The 18,988-nt window shown below is 41.0% G+C and overlaps 1 protein-coding gene and 1 pseudogene across 2 annotated transcripts in view; one reads left to right on the plus strand and one right to left on the minus strand.

Annotated features, from left to right (window-relative positions):
* The first annotated feature begins 703 nt into the window (after nucleotides 1–703).
* The window catches only part of cmss1 (cms1 ribosomal small subunit homolog), a 30,886-nt gene continuing 12,601 nt past the window's right edge, over nucleotides 704–18,988 (plus strand). Inside the window, exon 1 of one of the 2 annotated variants that reach the window (XM_059342544.1) lies at nucleotides 704–1,239. In XM_059342544.1, the coding sequence (XP_059198527.1) occupies nucleotides 1,191–1,239 (49 nt within the window). In that variant the 5' untranslated portion in view covers nucleotides 704–1,190. Of the gene's footprint in view, nucleotides 1,240–1,556; nucleotides 1,606–18,988 lie in introns of those variants that run through there. The other variant, XM_059342543.1, reaches the window with a different exon arrangement.
* LOC131978782 (filamin A-interacting protein 1-like) lies at nucleotides 4,117–17,030 on the minus strand (annotated as a pseudogene).

Here is an 18,988-nt window from a genome sequence, read left to right on the forward strand (position 1 = left end):
AATGAACTTTTTATGCTAAATTGACCTGTTTTATCATAGCATAATTAGGAAGACTGTTGTCATGGCACCCAGATTTATTTTTGTTTAAAAAAAATACAAATAGTTAATTTCAACTGTGTAGCAGCTTTGTCACTACAAGCCGAATTTGGTAGAATTGCTAATTTCATGATGAAGATAAACAGAGCCTTGCTGCATCAGCAGCATAGTAAGTGTGAGTCAGAGCCAAATTCTGGTTTTATTTCAACAGTTGTGTTTTATTAAACAGTTGTTAAAGTTGACCTGGTCTTCGTTTAAATGATAACAAAACATAGCTGCCTGGTGATATTAATGTTATTAGGGCAAAGCGTTATTAATAATTAATAAGAGAGCACTTAAAGGAGAGGAAATTGAACTAATGAGACTTTACTGAACGTATCATGAATGAGAATAATGTGACATTTCAATGAAAGGTCCTCTTGCCAAAAAATAAAGTAAACTTTACAGTTAGAGCCAGGGTTGAGTGGTAACAGATAACATATAGCTTTGCATGTAGCTTTTATGTCAGAACGTACATTAGCTGAAGTTGATGTAACAATGCAAATAATTCAAACAATGCTTAGGCACTTTAGCGATATGCCGGAAGCGTGTTTTTAAAATAAACTCCTTAAAAAGTGGTCAACAAGCCAACTAATCCTCAACTAATCCAATTTTGAGCTAGCCAAAGCAATTGAAACAGAATTCCTCTCATTAAATTCACAAAGAAACAAGACTTTAATACTAAAATTTAGCAGTTATGCACAAAAATACAGAAAACCTTTAAGCATTTTAAATTATTTTAAAATTTGACCTTTTTGACAAAAATGTACATGGTAATGTATGACTTTTTTTTCTTCCATTTTTGGACATCTCAAAATCTGTTTTCTGTCATTTTTGACAGAGTGAGTGAGTAGTTACCTTGGTACTTAGTTAATTTGGTAAGAAATCTTGTGTCTTTTTTTCAAGTCATTTGTTGCCCTCTCTTGCCCCTGCGTATAGCCGGCCCCATTACATCGTGTTTTTGTGAGAACAAGTGTCTTAGTCCGCATGGTGTCCCGTTAGCGTTCACAGTCAAAACATTGTCTGTTTCAAACGTGCTGCTCCTGAACGCACCCCTCGCATGTTCTCTCAGCGGTACATTTGGATTGGACAGACTGCTAGCATCGTTGAGGAAAATGGGAGACGACTTGGGTGACGAGTGGTGGACCCACGAGGGCAATACAGGTATCTTGCTTGACTGTAGTACTTTTATTTTTAGTGTTTCTGAAACATGTGGTCCAGGAGGTTTTGGTGTGTCATGATAAGGGAAGTCTTGACGTTAGACTGTAGCGAGAAATGTCAGTTGCTAACTGTAAGCTAACGATTAGCTAGCCATCAGTTAACTTTAGCTAGTTACATTCTGTGTGTCGTTACCGTCAGTTACCATAGCGACAAGCGTAACATAACAAAACAGTGAGCTTGTATGTTACTTACCTGTCATTTGTTAAGATATGGGGAAGTTCGCGTTCGTAGCAGGAGTTGTTACAAGCAGAAGGTGTGTAAACACGTGTGTTAGTATGGCTGTCATGACAGAAGATCGTTATGATAAAGGTAATGTGGCTTTAAGGTCTGCCATGTCTTGTACTTTCCCTTGAACCCCACAGTTAGCTCTCCTCTATAACGTTACATAACTCTGTGCTTATTCTGCTGTGCCCACTTTTCCATACACATCTCCATATATAAACAGGGGAAGTTTCCTGCGGCTATCGCTTGCAAAGATTTATGCACTCTGCATACCAATAGAGGGCAGTCCTGTACCTTAAGGATTATTGGCCTGATTGGTTTGGACAGCGGAGTGTTTGTGCGTTGCCGAGCTGAATATTGCGTATTTACAGGAGGGTTTAAAATGCAACCTTCATATTTGGCAGATATATAGACATATCTATTACTTCACTTGCATACACACACAAATCAGTGGTGTAAAAGTAAGTACAGGTACTCAGGTACAGTATTGTTGTACTTGTACTTTACTTGAGTATTCCTTCAAGTTCACTACATTTTATAAGGAACATATTTTACTTTTTACTTTAAAATATGAGTTTCTTATGAGTATCTAAAAATGACTACAGTAGCAATAATCGATGATACTATATGAAATTAGTAGTATACTAGCGGTGAAATAAGTAGTGTATTATGCCACCAAATGAGTACTTTGACTTTTGATGCCTGTAGTAACAGTTAGTTAATAGCACCAAAACGAATGCACCCAAACGAATAGTTTGGGTGCAGTGATATTTTATCAGATTTAGATATGCTATATGTGATTTATATTTCTTGCAACACTGACACAAACACGTGTACAAAAAGTATTATAATAATATATTCTATTTTATTCATCATCATATTTGTTTGGAATATCTTCCTAAAACAGCCTTGATATCTACATTACAATCAGATCTCTTCAATAATTGTTTGCATATTTATATTATAAATGTTGTCATTTTGAAACACTGGGCTGCAGTGCTAAAAAAAAAAAAAGTAGTAGTAGTAGTCTCAGACCTGTTTGGCATTTTCAGATAATTGTTTCCTGCACTGAGGTAGATTTTCCATTTTCCGTCCTGTATTGAGAGCTCTGTTGCTTCATCTTTTGGTTAATTATTTGGTCTTGGGTAGCCTTGTTGGACCAGGCTTCTTCAGCGACCCCACAGGAATCTGATTAGAGAATACCATAATAAACCCATGCAATTTGCAGCTCTTAGTTTTTCTGGCTTGGCCTCTTTACCCTGACATCCCATCCTTACTCACATTTGTATCCCAGAGTTGTTTGACAGAAAAGGCTGTGAGGCTGACTGAAAATTGACAAGACAGAAAAGGAGAGCTGAAGTCTGTTAGAGCATGGGACGGACTTTGAAGTCTTAAGAATGAAGAGGAGATTCGTGAGAAGGATTATGACTTTTATGGTGATGTGTCTTGTGGCTAAACAGTCACACTAATGACAATGATTCTCATGAGGCCTCTGTCACGCTCCAGTCTGCCCTAAACTGTCATCAAATCCGTCATCTGGTTCCCACCTTGCCAACCGGTGATGTCAGTGTGGTTAATGTTTCTCCATCTTTGTCATCATATACCTGCTATGTCGGCTCTGTGCCAGCCTCTCCTACCACAGCAGGCCTCATGGTGCCCCTCAATACTGTCAGCTTGTTTCTTTTTTAGATGAAACAGCTCATCACAAACTTTATTAAAGTTATTTAACAAGCCATTTATTTCTGCCACACTATATAACCATATATTTTGTGGTGTTGACCTTTTCAAAAATTAGATCTGTTGTTGACTTAAAACCATGAATGCTGTGATTATGGTGGAGGGGTTGATTCTAGCCTCCAATGTATGAAATGGAATGGGCTGACCTAAATACACATAATTGTCAAGTTGAGACAGTTCATTTATAGAGCATATTTAAGGTTGACCAAAGTCCTTTATAGAAAGTCAGCATAACGTAATTTATTATCACAAGTGAATAAAAGAAATAATAAGGATGCTTTTTTTAGAAAGTATAGAATGGATAATTTTGGATAATTTAATAGTACTGATCAAGTGTTTTTTTGTTTGTCGAATTTTTTCTTTTATTTCATGATGGCTCCCACAACTTGCGTCCTTGCCTCACGTGTGGGGGTTTATTTGTTGGATACAGTGTGATAATATATTTCTCAGGAAAAAAAATCAAAACTGTTTTGCTACTGGTTCATTCATGCTTCAAATGCATTTTACAAACAGAAAAATCTGTTAAAGAAAACAAGAAATGTTTATAAAGTGAGAAAATCAACACAACCATAAAATAAGCTATCATTGTCTGCATTGGGAGGTTCAGCTGGCAGGAGATAACATTTGCAAAATGCTTCACCTGCTGTGGCAACATAAGTGACTGACAAAACAAGACTGACCTGCTCTTTGCGTGCATCAAGTAAAATCTGAGAAAATGTGTTAATGGATTTAAGGAAAAGTTGAGAAGGGATTTAATCGTATATCAAGTGTCCATTTTAAATGTGTTAAACACTGTATTTCACCTTTTTATCATTTTTACCCAGAATAGAAAAGGCTTTAATAGTCTGTCCACCATAAAACCTAAGCAGACCCACCACCACTAGGTGTTCCAACTTTTATTGTGTCAGAAAAACATGAGCAGAGTTTTCCAGTGCATATTTGAAGGTTTCACACTTACATGCACGCACGCACAGAGTTGTGAGGAATTTTTCTGTGGTCGAGATAATGTGTGACTCAACTTTTGATTCAAACTTAGCAAACAAATAAACTTTTCTATCCCAGTAATTCTTAGTTTTCTCCCTTAAATTCATTTTTAAAAAATGTAATTTACAGATATGTGCTTTATATGTTGTGTTTTGCAGTGTGGAGTTGGCCCTGAAATGGGAATAACATCAAACTATTTATTTTATTTTCTGATTCCAACTGTTTTGCATTTAAACTGGCTGGTAATCTTTTAGCTGTGTTGAGGCCAACTTCCTCTTCAAAGTATACAAGGTGAATGAAAAAAACATTAACGCAAACACTTTTAATGAACAGAAATAACACATTAATGAAACAGAATATTGTAATAAGCACATCAAATATTTGGTTGTGATGATGTTTCACTTTGCTCTCATATAGGCACTAGACACACATTGTCATACAGTCAAAAAAGGGTTGGGACACGCCAACAAGACCAAGTAGACTATATATAGACTGTTATAGGGCAAATACCAAAAAGCATTTATTTCACAAGTTTTACAAAATACAAGTTCTTATTAGAGAATGTGTTTTAGTTGTGTAGTCCAAAAATGTGACTGAGAACATAATACTATATGCTCAGAATATATACATTTTCACCTAATCACAAAGGCCACTTACTGTTATATTTGAGGAATGTGATGCTGGAGAAGTAGCAGGGGATATAGTGATGCTACTTGTAATCTTGCCAACACCTTTGACATGACAGCCATTTGCGAGCACTTGAGTCCTTTGCTCATGTCGGAGGTAGTACGGCCCCACAGGCTGCGGGATGCTGTGGGTCATACCATTCAGAGACTGGATATAAGGGCTCCCCAGATGGATATGGATCTTGTTGTCCTCTGTGGCGATGATGCCGGGACTAGAATCAGTGCTGTTGGATCTCTGATGTTGCCAGCTGCTCTGCCGCTCCGGTGTCTTGCAGAAAACAGGCTGATTTGCAGCATCCACCGGCTCTGGAGAACAGGTCCTGACTGTTACGATCTGAATGGGGGAGTTGCCGTCGTCTGGTGTCGCAGAGCGTGAGGAGTTTGGACTTAACACCCGGGACATTGGTGTACCGTCAAGTGGGGAGAGGGTGCGGTCGGGGCTTGAAGGTGGGGTTTTAGTATTAACTGCAGTCAGAGCCGAGTTCTGGATGATGGTAATTCTCTGTTTAGGTGATGCTCCGCTTGTTGGGATTACAGCTGTGCTGGTGTAGGATGTAGCGGTGTCTCCAGTGGGGCTGCTGATCTCGAGTGTGGCTGTATTGAGTATATGATGTGGCGTTACTTTGATATGCAAGGGCTGCCCTGGTGTGTGGGTTAACATCACCTCCCCATTAACTGTTTGGTGCATATCTACGCCATTGGCTGAATGGCTGCTGTATGGGCTTAAGTTATTATTTGCACTGTTCAAGCTGTTAAGGTTGTTGACAAGAGAGCTTCTTCTGTTTACGATTTCTGCATTGTGGTTTGGGTTCTCATGCTCGCTTTCTTCGTCTAGTTTCTCACTGTGGTCACAGTCAGACAGCAGGCTATCTGCAGGCCCGGTCTGAACCCCTTTGGTGGTTTGATGACGGTCTGAAAAGAGTTGCCTGTTTGCACCAGGTGTAAGATTCCTTTTTTGCCTGTGTCTTTCCAGCTCACTACTCAGTTCCTTCACCTCTCTGGCCAGATCTCTGTTACTGGCTTCCTGCTGGGTCAGTTTCCTCTGCAGCGTGGAGTGATCCGACTGAACCCTGCAGATTGACTCCTCAGTTCCCATCAGCTTCTGGAGTTTCTCCTTCAGGGTCTCAACCTCTCTGCCTAGCAGTCGGGACTTAACCTGCTCCTTTTGGAGACGGCAAAGGAGAAGGTGTTCCTGGTTGACTTCATGCTTCTCTGCCTGCTCGTACCTGGAAAGCTCCCTCTTTGCCACCTCTAGCTCTGCTGTTAGGGCCTGAGACCTCTTCTGCTCATCCTTGAACCTCTTTTGCAGGGACTCAAAGTCCTCTTCCACCTTCATCAGTTCTTCCTCCAACACCTCCCTGTCCTGCAGTCTCTTTTGCAACCTATCTAGCTCTCGGGCCAATTCTTTGACTTTGTTGTCTTCTGTTTGGCAGTGGTGGTTGGCATTGTTTGGAAAAGGGCTGTGTGTGTACTTCTCCTCTTTTTCTTTCCTGTTTTCCAAAATCTGTAGCCTTTTCTTCATTATGGTTATTTTATTCTGCAGCTCTACATTCTTCTCTTCCTCTTGTTTAAGACTGTCTTGGAGCTCATGTTTTTCCTTTGCTATGCCCTTAATCCTTTCCTCTAAATCTGCCTTAGACCTCAGTGCCTGCTGCCTCTCCTCCCTCAGTCTTTCTGTCATTGTTGCCAAATTGCTTTGCTCATTTCTATTGCCCTCCTTCCTGTTGAGTTTTTCCTCAGCCTGTCTGAGCCTCTCGGCCATGGTCTTTCTATCCTCCACCAAAGCTACAGTCAGTGACCTGAGCTTGGCCAGGTCCTGCCTAACTACCGCCTCACTCTTTTCCAGTTGGCCCTGAATGGCCTCCAGCTCTCTTACCCTAACTTTCAGAGTGTCAAGCTCACCAGACAGCACCTTGCTAACCTCTCTCTCTCGCTCTAAGCTGCCCTTCAGAATACTGCAGTCCTGTTTGCTCTTACCTAAAGCCCCCTCTATCCTGTCCAATTCACTGATTCTGCCATTGAGTTTATCCACCTCAACTTTCAAGCTACGGCAGTAACTGGTCTCCCTCGCTAGTCTGTGGTCCAGGTCGCGACACTGGTCCCACATGCGTATCAGCTCCTCATCCTTTCCCTCCATTTCCACGACCCTTCTCCTCAGTAACTCGACCTCTGACAGCAAACTTGGGGCTGTCATGGTGTTTTGGTTTTGGAAGATGGAAACTTGATTATAGTGCAGGGATTTCAGCTCCTCCTTCTTTGTGCTGGGGTAAGCACTACTGACCTCCTGCTTAATGTGGTCAGTGATGGCAGTCAGTTCTTTAACACGGCGCCTCTGCTCCTCCAGCAGCTCGCTCAGACACTGCTGCTCCTTAACAACCAGCAATGCAAAACCCTTCAGCTTGGTCAGCTCGTGCTTTAGAGTTGAGACTTCTCCTTCACTTTTCTTCTCCTTTATCTCCTGGTATTCTCTCTCCTTAACAATCAGAAGCTTGAGTCTGTGGAGGAAAAAAAACAGAGTAAAATTAGAGTAACGTAATGTTGTAGCCTGGTTTTATTGTGTAACTGAGTCTTATTGCAGTCTCCAAGGACACTTTATAGTGTTTATACTTAACCTCTTGGCCACAACATTTAAACACAAATAATACCCCTAGTTGTATATTTCCAGCATAAACATTTATTTTAATTTGCAGAAAAATTTGAATCACCATTTTCTCCCACTCAGATTTCTACTAGAGGTAGTAATACTTTCTTTTTTTCTCTCTCTCTCCCTCTTTTTTTCATCTACTGTATGCGTGTCCCTGCCTAACTGTAAACCCTAAAACATGTAGATATGTCCATGTAATTCCATGTTGTTCACTCCAGGCAGCATGCATTCTCTAGGATGTTGAGACTATCACGGCAGATGGTCCCTTGGCAGGGAGTGTTTGTTAATTAAGAAGTTCCTCTACCCTTGAGTACCCTCAACACTGCACCCAATCACCCTCCTTCTGTGCACCTCCAACACTACCCCATTTCCAGCTAGGAGAGGCAGGAATTCCCCCCTGTTCCATAAGTAATTACAGACTGGCTACATTTACCAAGTGCTGTCACTCCCCACATTTCCCCAGATGCATACCATCAATGTTCAAATGCATTTCACACACACTGAAGAATTTTTGTCATGTGTTATTCCAAGTGAGGCACACTTCAAAGTGATCTCTCATCAGTCGATTTGCACTATTTAAAATAAATCTTGTGTGTTCTCGAGTGTGGACTGTTTGCTGCTGGTGTTGAATGCTGCAGTTATTCAGAATGTCGACATTTAGGTCTACCGGCATTAATGGTCAAAATCTACATGCTTAGATGCATGTTTTCCTATGTGTCCATGTTGAAAATGTTCCCAAAACCTTTTTCTTTTCTTCTCAGGTGGAGAGTTTTCGGCTAAGTATTAATTTCTGGATACATCTTTGGGGGAGCTTATGTTGGCTGTAAAACACGAGACTGCACATTATGTGTAAATGGATAGGATTTTTGAATTTGAACATTTAGAGCATCTCTACATTTGCCATTAAAATACATATCACCTACAGCTATTATGTGTGTGGGTGAATAGGTTTAATCAACAAAGACCTAATGTTCACGAATGGAATTGATCGCTGTTTTGGAAATGTATAGTATATTGCTTGAATATAATTAAAAAGCTACACTAGGTAACCTCATGATCCCTTTTTAACTTGTCTGACTGACTTTTAGTCATGAGCAATGGTTCTTTAAATAGCAAAAAATTATAAACGGTGATAACTAACAAAATCTGATTATTAGTATGAGGGTTTCAGTGGACTTAATGTATTATCTTTAAATATACAATTTAGATATGTTTTTGAAGTACATTTTTGTTATTTGATACCAACTTGGCGTTGTAAGACGCTCCATTTGTTGAATCAATGCAGAACTGGACGATACTTACTTTGCATGTAACTCATCTTGCCGTTAAAAAAAGTTTGGAAGTGACCCACATTAAATGCACTTTCTATCTTCTTGCTGTTCATAAGTCTTTTGACTGTTCCTACCTGTCGTGTGTCGTTGGCCTGTGTCCTTTAAAATCCTCAGAGAATAAGTCTTTTCTACTCTTTCACCTCTCCCTTTCCCGGAGATCCCAGTGATGTGGACATTCCATCCGGAAAACCAAACATTATGAGAAGTGCTCAGCACACTGAGTCTCACTCTCAGTCAGTGGCGCCCATTACATCATCAGCAAGTCCTTATATGGGACTGTACAGGCTCTACTGCTGCGTGTGTGTGTCAGTGAGTGTGTGTGTGCATGTTTTTACTGGAGTTCAGCCTATTCCAGATGAGGTCATTGTGTAGCCATGCCAAAGAGGCTAATGGGAAGGACAGAATGTGTTTGTGTATGTGTGTGAGTGTGCAAAGAAAACTAAAGCTTTAATCACAATTCAAACTAGCAAGGCTAACACTCCGTTAGCAGGATTAGCCGCAGCAAACATGTTAACCAGGCTGCAAAAGTGCTCGACCTAACTTGGCATGTCCTAGTTACTGTAGCTCGTGCATACTGTGTGTGTGTGTGTGTGTGTGTGTGTGTGTGTGTGTGTGTTGTTCCCATGTGTTTTAAAAAGAGAGACATGTTTTGTGAGTTGTAGCTGCCTTGCCTGGGGCCTGATAACCTGACTGTGAGATGACATCATCAGTTCATAGGCCCTCAATTACATCCATATGTCTCTCTTTCTCTCTCTCTCTCTCATTCCCCCTCCACCTCTCTATCTCTTTCTCCTTCTCTCACCATTTTCTTCCTCACCTTAACCTATTTGCTTTAAGGTACGAATTGCATTTTTTTCCCCTGTAACTGCTATTTATACCAAACTCTTGCCATCATACATTTTTCCTGTATCTCTTTCTTATAGTTACTTTGCACGCCAGCTAGATTTTTGCAATATCACAAGATAACGCAAAGTATATCTTGTCAGGCTTCAAGTAGTGTGTTTTTGTCTGAACTACCAGTGATTCTGACCAATTAGGGCCCTGTGGGGAGCTACTGGCAGCTACAGGCTTGATACGGGTGTGTGACATGGAGAGGTGACTGTTCAAAACAACACTGGCAACCATGAAAGAGCTTAGAAAGTGATGCTGCGATCAGTTATATCAGAACTGGCAAGTATTTCTTCATTAAAAGAAAAGCAAAGTACCAAAGTCTCATCATGGAAAACATATTTTCTATCTGATTGGTTAAAGTTAGCCAGTGATAGATGGAGGTTCATCAAATCAACTGCCTAGTATTTTTTGAAAGTGTCCACCCCAGTCATCAGTGATGGCTTCTCAGTAACTACATTTATTCTGTAGATTTCAAGAACTTGCACTTGCCACTGGACTTCCTCAGGTCCTAAGCAATGTACAGTGTGAAGTAAATCTGATGAACGGTTGTCAGGAAAATCGAAGGACAGACATACAGACGGTCAGAGACTATTTTTAGCGAAATGAGCTCAGCTGAGCAGGCAAGGACGACAGATCATACTGTCATTATTCTCACTGATAATCTTGTCTGTTATAACGATAATGACAAAAGTTAATAAAGGATAAACGAATAATAATGTATCTTGCTTGACGATAGTACCACAAGCGCTGTAGGGGAACATAAACCTATAGATCTGTGTTTAACGCATGTTCCCCTCCAGGAGCACTTACTCACATTATGGCTCCTAGTTCCAGCTTTCAACTGGGAAATATACCCCTGGTGGTAATTCTTTCTGTCAAGCAAACCTATCCAGTCCCCAATTAAAGGAGAGCTATTTCCCTTGTGTCATGTTGTCATCACACAAGAATTTACAAAACGGCCTAAAAGACACACTTAAACTTCACTTTTGGACATTTATGTCCTCAAGCATTTTTACACCAGACATGGAAATCTAGATATTTCACATATATTTAAAATAAGCAATGAAAGGCTGTGCAACCGTGCCCTACATTTAAAACTGGTTATAGTTTATAAATGTGCAAACTATGTCTGCATGGTTATTGAAAGTGTCTGTCAACTCCATCACATTGCTTGATCACTGTGACTTTGACACATTTGTTTTTATTGCAAAGCATGTTGTATATTAGTTTGTTAAGCCAATAATATAGTTAAAGTATGTTAGGTCTACATCATATCTTTATCAGCTGTGTTTTAGTACAACATGGGGATTCTTCCCATCAGAGACTATGTGGCCTTGAGTTACTGTCTACACCAGTTACGTAAGTTAATGATGTAAGGCCTGTACTCAGCTCTTTGTTGGCATTCTGTGTAATCCCTTATTCGATTAATTACAACTGTGGCTGCCTGTTTCAAAGTCAGAGTGGGTGATAAAATAGATTTTGGTGTTAAATGCACTAAGATGTTGGTTATGGCTATCATTGGGGAAAGTTATATTGTGCTGTGAAACATTAAGAAAGTGGTCTTGCAATCTTCACCCTAAGCACTTACACATGATGATCAGCTACGAGCCCAGTTGTTGTAGCAGCAGATCAGGCAAGAATATGGTTAATAAATCAACCTGCTTGATTAGTCTGCTTTGGCCCAAAAGGCTAGTTTTTTGTAAGGAAAAGGTCTCAGTTAGATGAGATATTTCTCTGGTTGTGGAATGTGAGAGAGAAATCCTCCTCATTTCTTGCAGTTCCTTTCAGACCAACTCCCAAACTAGAGTTCATGAGGTCCTGTTTTGCTTAGAGGAGGGGTTGGCAATCTGCAGCGCTTGTCCTCAATTACAAGCATGATCCGATCCCTCAAAGTCATTTCCAAGAAAACCCTCAAACATCGCCCCTTATATGAGAGGAATACTCTCGCGTCTGTTGTCATAGCTCCTATTTTCATCCAGGGGTGTAATTTAGAGATATTGAGTTTTTTTTAAGCTGCTGCCTTTTGACAAATCCTCCAGTTGTACTAAACATAATGATGTACAGGGTCATAGAAAAGGCATATTGTAGATGCAGATAAAAGCAGCTACTCAAGCAGTGTGTTGGAGCTTTCATCTCTTCATTTATCAGCAAATTGAGGGAATGTCTAAACTGACCTCATATGCTTTGTATAGCTAATAAATGGGCCCAACAGCTTGCGATCAGAACAGCGGTTCTGCTCTGAAGTGACACACTGCCAGACTCCTATGGTAATTTATGCACATCTTCTCGTGACACATTATTGGCTGGGCCGGCAGATGGTGGATGTGTTTCTGAGTGTGAGGGATGGACGGAACAGCTGTCGGTTTCCGCTACAGCGCAGCCAAGTTTACTTTGTCCTTTCCTTTGAGCAAAATTTATAAAAATGTTTCTTCCACCATGTTTAACAAAGCCAGCTGCACTTTTCTTTTTCATTGAATTCTTGTTAGCCATGCTTGTGCCGCACCTCTAGTTCTATTGGCACTGTTGTTGTTGGTCAGGCGGTCCAAAGACTTTGGGCCAGACTGAAATATCTCAACTTTTATTTAATGGATTTGTATTAACATTTCTACCAGTGTTCATGAAAATGAAGAGAAATCATACTGCATTTTTTTTTTTACTTTTCCTCTAGCGCCACCAGCAGGTTTTTCATTTTTTTAATGAAATGTCTCAACCAACTGGATCAATTGCCATGAAAAATCATTCACTGTCTGCAGAGGATGAATTTGAATGGTGTTGCTATCCCTTGACTTCCTCTAGCCCCTCCATGAGGTCAGCATCTGGGGTTTTTAGTTATATATTTCTGTTGGATAGATTGCCATGAAATCTGGTACAGACATTTATGTTCCCCTTAGGATGAATTGTGATAAACTTGGTTATCCCCTGTATGGCCTTTCATCATCTGGTCAAAATTAAATTCGTCCAATACTTTTGTTTATTACTAAATCAGAATCAGAAGCATTTGTTGTCATTGCACAGGGTAGTACAATGAAATTTGCCATCAACCTGTCCAAAACGTATAAAAACACACAACCAATATGACAGAGGTGAACAGGACAGAAAGACAGAGATGGGGAAGGGATGTATGCGTACCTGTATATGTGGAAGTTTGAGTGTGTAAGCCTGAGACCTGCCATTGTCCAGTGCCTAATCTAATATTTGTGAAACAAATGACATTCCCATCAGCCCCAACTCCACGTTGTGGTAAGTGCTAATTATCAAATGTTAGCAACATTAACACACTAAACTTAGGTGAAGACCATACTTAAAATGTACTTTGGATTAGCAAGCATTGTCACTGTGGGCATTTTAGCATTCTGACTGTAGCATTTAGCCCAAAGCACAGCTGTGCTTAAGTACAGCTTCACAGATGGCTGTAGACTTTTCGTCTTTTTAAGTAATATTTTCTAAATCATCCGCCTTGCTTTCCTCCATCTGTAGCACTTATTGATGATGTATTGGTGAGCGGGCCACATCAGTCAGCAAGTCAAAATATGATCTAGTTTAAAAGTGGTTTGTGGGTGCAGGGTAGAGCCTGTGAAATGTTTGTGATTTAAAACTGAAGTGAAAAGATGAGAGCATCTTTGGTGTGTTGAACATGTGTGTGTGGTTAATGCTAAGATGCTGTCAGCCCATTGACAGACCATAGGAAATACACACAGACTTTAGAGCATGTTCTGATAGCTAAGGTTGGAACAACCAGATTGCTGCATTGTGATGTGCAGATGTAATCATCCTTTGACACGCAACAGGGATCATACTATGGCATAAAGTGATTATATGCCGTGACTGGAATTTACCGTATAGTTCACTGCTAAAAACAGGTCATCTGCTGTGCACATGGCACCTTGTGGAGCTACTTTTTGTAGGGAAATGAAAAAGGGAGAGGGGTGCTGATTTTAAGCCAGGCTGAGTGGCTCTCTTGGCTCAGAGCATACGCTTTGAAAAGAAATGGGGAGGGAGATTGAAAGATAGTTGAAGAGGATTTGGAGTAGGAGTGGAAATTCTTTCAGTTAAATATTTAGGCTACTGCAGAGCAAGATGTAAGAAGGACAGGATGGAGAGGGAGATAAAAGGGACAGGCTGTATCGCCATGTGCCTTGTGTTGTTTTCCCCGTGGATAAATGCAAGCATTGACTCAGCTCAAACGTTTTTTGTGCCAAGATCAAAGAACTGAAGCGCAGTTGGAAACACAGAGAAAGGGAATTAAAACTGTTCTTCAGGTGTACCTTAGAACAAAAAATAAATATATCCAGGAAAAATACAAGTGGATTGATTGTGAATGTGCAATGAGTGGGGCATGTGATGTGTTTCCAGGGATGCGATTATTTTACGAATTATTCAAGTAATTGTTTGGGCTAAGAAATGTCAGAAAATAGTGAAAAAATTCCCATTAGAGTTTTCAGAAGCCCAAGGTGACATCCACTGAATTGGCTGTTTTGTCCAAAAGCAAAAGATGGTCAATTTACTGCCACATAAAACAAAAATTATAATAATCTACAACATTGAGATAATGTATTGATTAATTGTCTGATTGTTTCAGCTCTAACCAAAGAGAACATAAGAAGGTAAAAGCTGAGTAACATGAAGTTGCTTTGGTGTGAAACAATAAAAAACCTGTTGATATACCCCACAGCCCAACCTGACATGGCAACTTCAGATTAAGTGATACATTCAAGTGTGAATTTTAAGACCCGTGTTCTTTATGACAGAATTCATAAAGGAAGACAGACAAGAGATGAAAATCCTCTGTGTTCAAACAGACAGGAATGTATGAGCCACACAGGGTTCACACTGCACCACAGACATGCTGTCTACTCATGTATTAATCATCATTAGGCCAAGATGAACCACAAATCCTTTATGTGTGCATATTTAGAGTTTCCACATTGAATTTGAATAGACAGAATCCTAGTAAACTTAATCACTCTACTGGCATGGCTATTTTTGGTCTTTAATTGCGTGTGTGCCTGTCGTGGATCAGTAAACGTTTTCGATTTGGCACACAGATGCAGACAACTAGTCTCCTCCCAAGGCTGCGAGCCCAGTGCGGGTCCAGTCTCTACATTGCTAGATTACAGAGTGGACTCTGATGGTACATGAGCCGAGACAAGCCGGGACTTCAGCACAACAGCGCCGTTGTGGGCCTCAAATTGCATAGGAGAACCAGTGACTACCTTCATGTTAGACCTAGCTATACTCATAGGCCACATCTAAATATGCTCTCTATTTCTGAGAGGAATCTTTTTGCCCACAAGCAAACCATCAGCCCATTTACTTGGTTTAGAAGAGGGCTTCATCCTGTGCTGTGTGGTATTGTTGAATTGGGCAGGAGGGTGCCAATTTAGTCTGTACATGTAATTGCATGTGAGTGCATGTTTATGTGTTTACAAGGGAGAGTGAACAGAGCCAAGCTGGCCGCAAGGTCTAACCAAGTCCAGGATGTAATGGACTGTGTCTGAGTGGAGTAACTCTAAGTACAGTCTTGAGGTCACATACACTGGGGGTGGTAGAAACTCTGCAGCCAACAGTGCCTTTGCTCTCTCACTCAGCCATGAAGAGCATTACAGACCAACATAGACTAAAAGAATCTAAGCCTGCACAAGTGTACATCACAGAGCTCAGATCTGGCTTGTTCCTGCGTGCTGAAATACTTTAATCCCTTAGCCTCTTCTACGCTTGCTGTAAATCCTCATCTCTTTTACATCGGGAGGGATTCTGAAAGGCATGAATGTTTGTACAAGTCTAGCTCCAAGGCAGGCTACCAGTTTAGTGGGAAATTGGAAATATCAATGTTGTCTTTGCTTGGGCATTCATCTGAACCTCTAGGCTTTGGTGCACCAACCTCTCTCTGTCCTCCTCCAGTAGAGTGGTAAGGCAGTTGCTCTTATGGATAAAAGCCCTGTGGCTCCTCTCTTGCTCCTCAAGCCTGTGTAGGACTCTGCTGTGAGAATGGGACACCTCCACAAGCTGCTCCTGCATCCTTACGGATGAGCGCTTATGGGCCTCTACCAAGTGGTTGAGCTGAAAGAAAAAGAGAAATTAACTCAGTTCTGTGCAGAGTAAGAATTCAGTGTACTGTCACTTGTGGAAGGGTTGCCAGTGTTGGGAATTAGTGCCTACATCGTATGTAAATGTGGCATGTGTACCGGAATTCCATTGAAACAATAGACTGGTTACTGAGGCTAGTGATTTTGCTGTGAAAAGTTTTCATTGGAAAACTGTACAAGGAAAAAAAGTCCTATTAACAGATTTGTAATGATTGCAGAATAGATACAGCACATGTATCACCTGTAGTGCAAAATAACAAATGTGTGCAATGATGCAGCAGTAATACATGCACTTTTGTCAGACAGTAATGCATTCCCCTCATTAAATTTGATCACCCGCTCCATATGGTGTCTAGTCTCTTACTATTGGCTGTTAGTACCTTAGCAATTGGTTTTCTGTACACATCCTGCAGGTGGTCCTGCTGGGCCTGGAGGGAGTCTCTCTGCAGGGCACGAATAACCTTCTCCGGTCTGCTGAAACCATATTGGGCCCCCAGTAGAGCTGAATCTGTCTTCTCTGATTTCAGCACAGCGATTACCTCATCTCTGGCCTGATGTGGCAAACATTGCAGGAGAACACTGGCTTTAATTTCAGCTTCTTATGACAGCTGCAGTCACACTCACTCACTTTTGTGACTTTTGAATGTCAGAAGCTAGATTCAACTTCAGAATGAAATGTGCACAAATCATCCTACCTGCAGTTCCCCCTCCATAATACTGAGCAGAAACAACAAGTCATCACGGGACAGGTCTTCTCTTGTGTGTCTGCTCTCCCTTTTGTCTCGCTTGTTAGCCCTCTGAATACTGATTTTTGGTGGTTCTGAGTTGTGTTTCTCTCGATCGTCTCGATACATAGAAACCATTTTGACACCTTTACCAAGTGGGTGCATGGCTTTTAGTCCACCTAAGAGGAACTGGAGACAGAGAAATGATTGGAGGTGGCAGCTGAACATGGGGACAAAGAGAAATGTGTGCTTCCGATCAAAGAAGTTAAACAAGGTCATACATTGAGTCTTTTAAGTGGTTTTTGTTTGGCTCTAATAAGTAACCAGCTGATGTGGATTATATAAGCCTTTGAGGGCTAATTCAAAGTCAGAAGGCTTCTTGTCATCAAAGTTAGTGTTACTGAAACAGATAGGCCTGCGCCTGGCATCACTTTGTGTGAGGCTTATGTCATCTCATAGTCTTATTCTTAGCAGATTTACAGCAATCACTGTCAGTTTGGCAGACAAAAGGACCAGAGGTTTTCAGAAAGTAGGACCAAGATTATTGACCACATGAGAGTGAGAGGTGTGTGTGCATGTGTGTTATTGAAGCAAATCACATCAGCTAAATAGTATTAGCGAGCCAGTTTTCTCCGACTCGGTGTTCTCATTCCATATTTAGAGGCAGAAAGCAAGCAGGTTCATATTAGTGAAAGATGATGTAATCTCTCTGGTCTTCAGCTTTGCTTCTCCAGCCTAAACTCTCACAGTGGCTGGGAACGCCTTTTATTCCCCAGTTGGTCAAGTTTCTCTAGATAAGTTATTAAAGGCCCTTGTGTTTCCCATCTTGTGGAAAATGTGAAAAGCAATTAGGTGAAGTATAATAAAAGCGGGCCTGTAATTTTACTGCAGTTGTTTTAATACTGTGATTAAGACCTCCTCAGACCTTTTACGGGTGTTGTTAGAAATTCTGTTACTGAACTATAAAGCAATGAGACTCTTTCTCTCTCTTCCCCCTTTCTATTTGTTTCGGCCGTTCTTTCTCTTACACAAGCGAATATACACATAGACAGGCAGCATCTGCTTGTTGTCATCACGGCCTGAGAGCAACCTTGAGTCTCTCTGAACAAGATGTACACTGGTACATAAGGGACAAACATTGTGCAAGAAACACAACCAAACACAAAGAAAGCCCTGTAGCTGGTGGAAACTGTAGCTAATACTGTTCCTCGGCTATTGAATCCTTCTGAGAGTGTTGGCTAACTTAATAGATGGTGTCTGCATAGAAGTATTTTCTTGGCCGTTGTGTGGAAAGAGAGTGACGATCGCAGCCTCCCTCCCTTCCTCTTGATACCCTCTCGGTATCAATCAGGAAGACAAATGAAGCTGTCCTGGCTGTCCCTGCGTGCCTTTAGCCCACTTGTTTTCAGTGACAGGAAAGGATGATGGAAGCTCTTTACACATTTGCTGAGGAGTTTTCATTAGGTCACTTTTAAGACTTAGAGGAATCCTATTTACATAACTGAAACGGAACCAATCCCTAAGACAATTTACTACATGAACTCAAAATTATCATATCTTCTATTAATTTGGTATTCTTTGTCCAGAGGCCTTGAATTAAAGAAAGAAAATGGTTAAGGTTTAGGATTTAAGAGAATCCTCATCAGTCTGCTTAAATAGGTTTAGCCCAGGGTTGGTACAGATCTAGATGACGACATGTAGTGGAGCTAATGTGAGTTGTTGATCTTTGGCGCTCATTCTCTGTGGTGGCCTGGGGCCTGTTTTCCTTGGATATGAGTGTGTATATTTCTTTTTCTCTACCCATCTGATGGTTCTGTTAATGCAAGCAGTCAAGCCGAGACACGTGCCTCTGTGTCCTTGCTCTTAGCCTTCAATTGACTAATAGTGATGGTGTCTGAACACCTCACAATACTCTCTCTCTCACACACACACAGATGGCATTAGTCAGGCTGTGTTCTTCTTTTTGTCTAGACAAGCACATGCACACACACACACTCCCACATGATGCCAGGCATGTGAAAATACCTCTAAACTTAAGCACTGGCTCAGAGCCAGAGCCTGCCTTATTAATGGTTGCCAGGGTTGCCCCACTGAGGACTGTCCGCCGGCAGGCAGGTTGGCAGCCGCACATGTGGCTGGCCACCTCTGTTTATTTATCTGAACACCACCCAGGGCAGCATGCCTGTATCCCTCCTGCCTGTCTAACTCAAAAGGGCACTGGCTGCTCTGTGAATAAACCATTAACTCTTCCAAAAAATAATCTCACTTGCTGCACTCCTTCCCAACCACAAACAGGTTGCACACAGGTGTTATCTTAACAGTAAAGTAAGGTGGGAAATGTTCATGGGCTTAGGCCAGTGAATTAATTATTACACCAATTCCTTGA

Source organism: Centropristis striata, chromosome 10 (assembly GCF_030273125.1).
Source record: "Centropristis striata isolate RG_2023a ecotype Rhode Island chromosome 10, C.striata_1.0, whole genome shotgun sequence".
Classification (NCBI taxonomy): Eukaryota; Metazoa; Chordata; class Actinopteri; order Perciformes; family Serranidae; genus Centropristis; species Centropristis striata.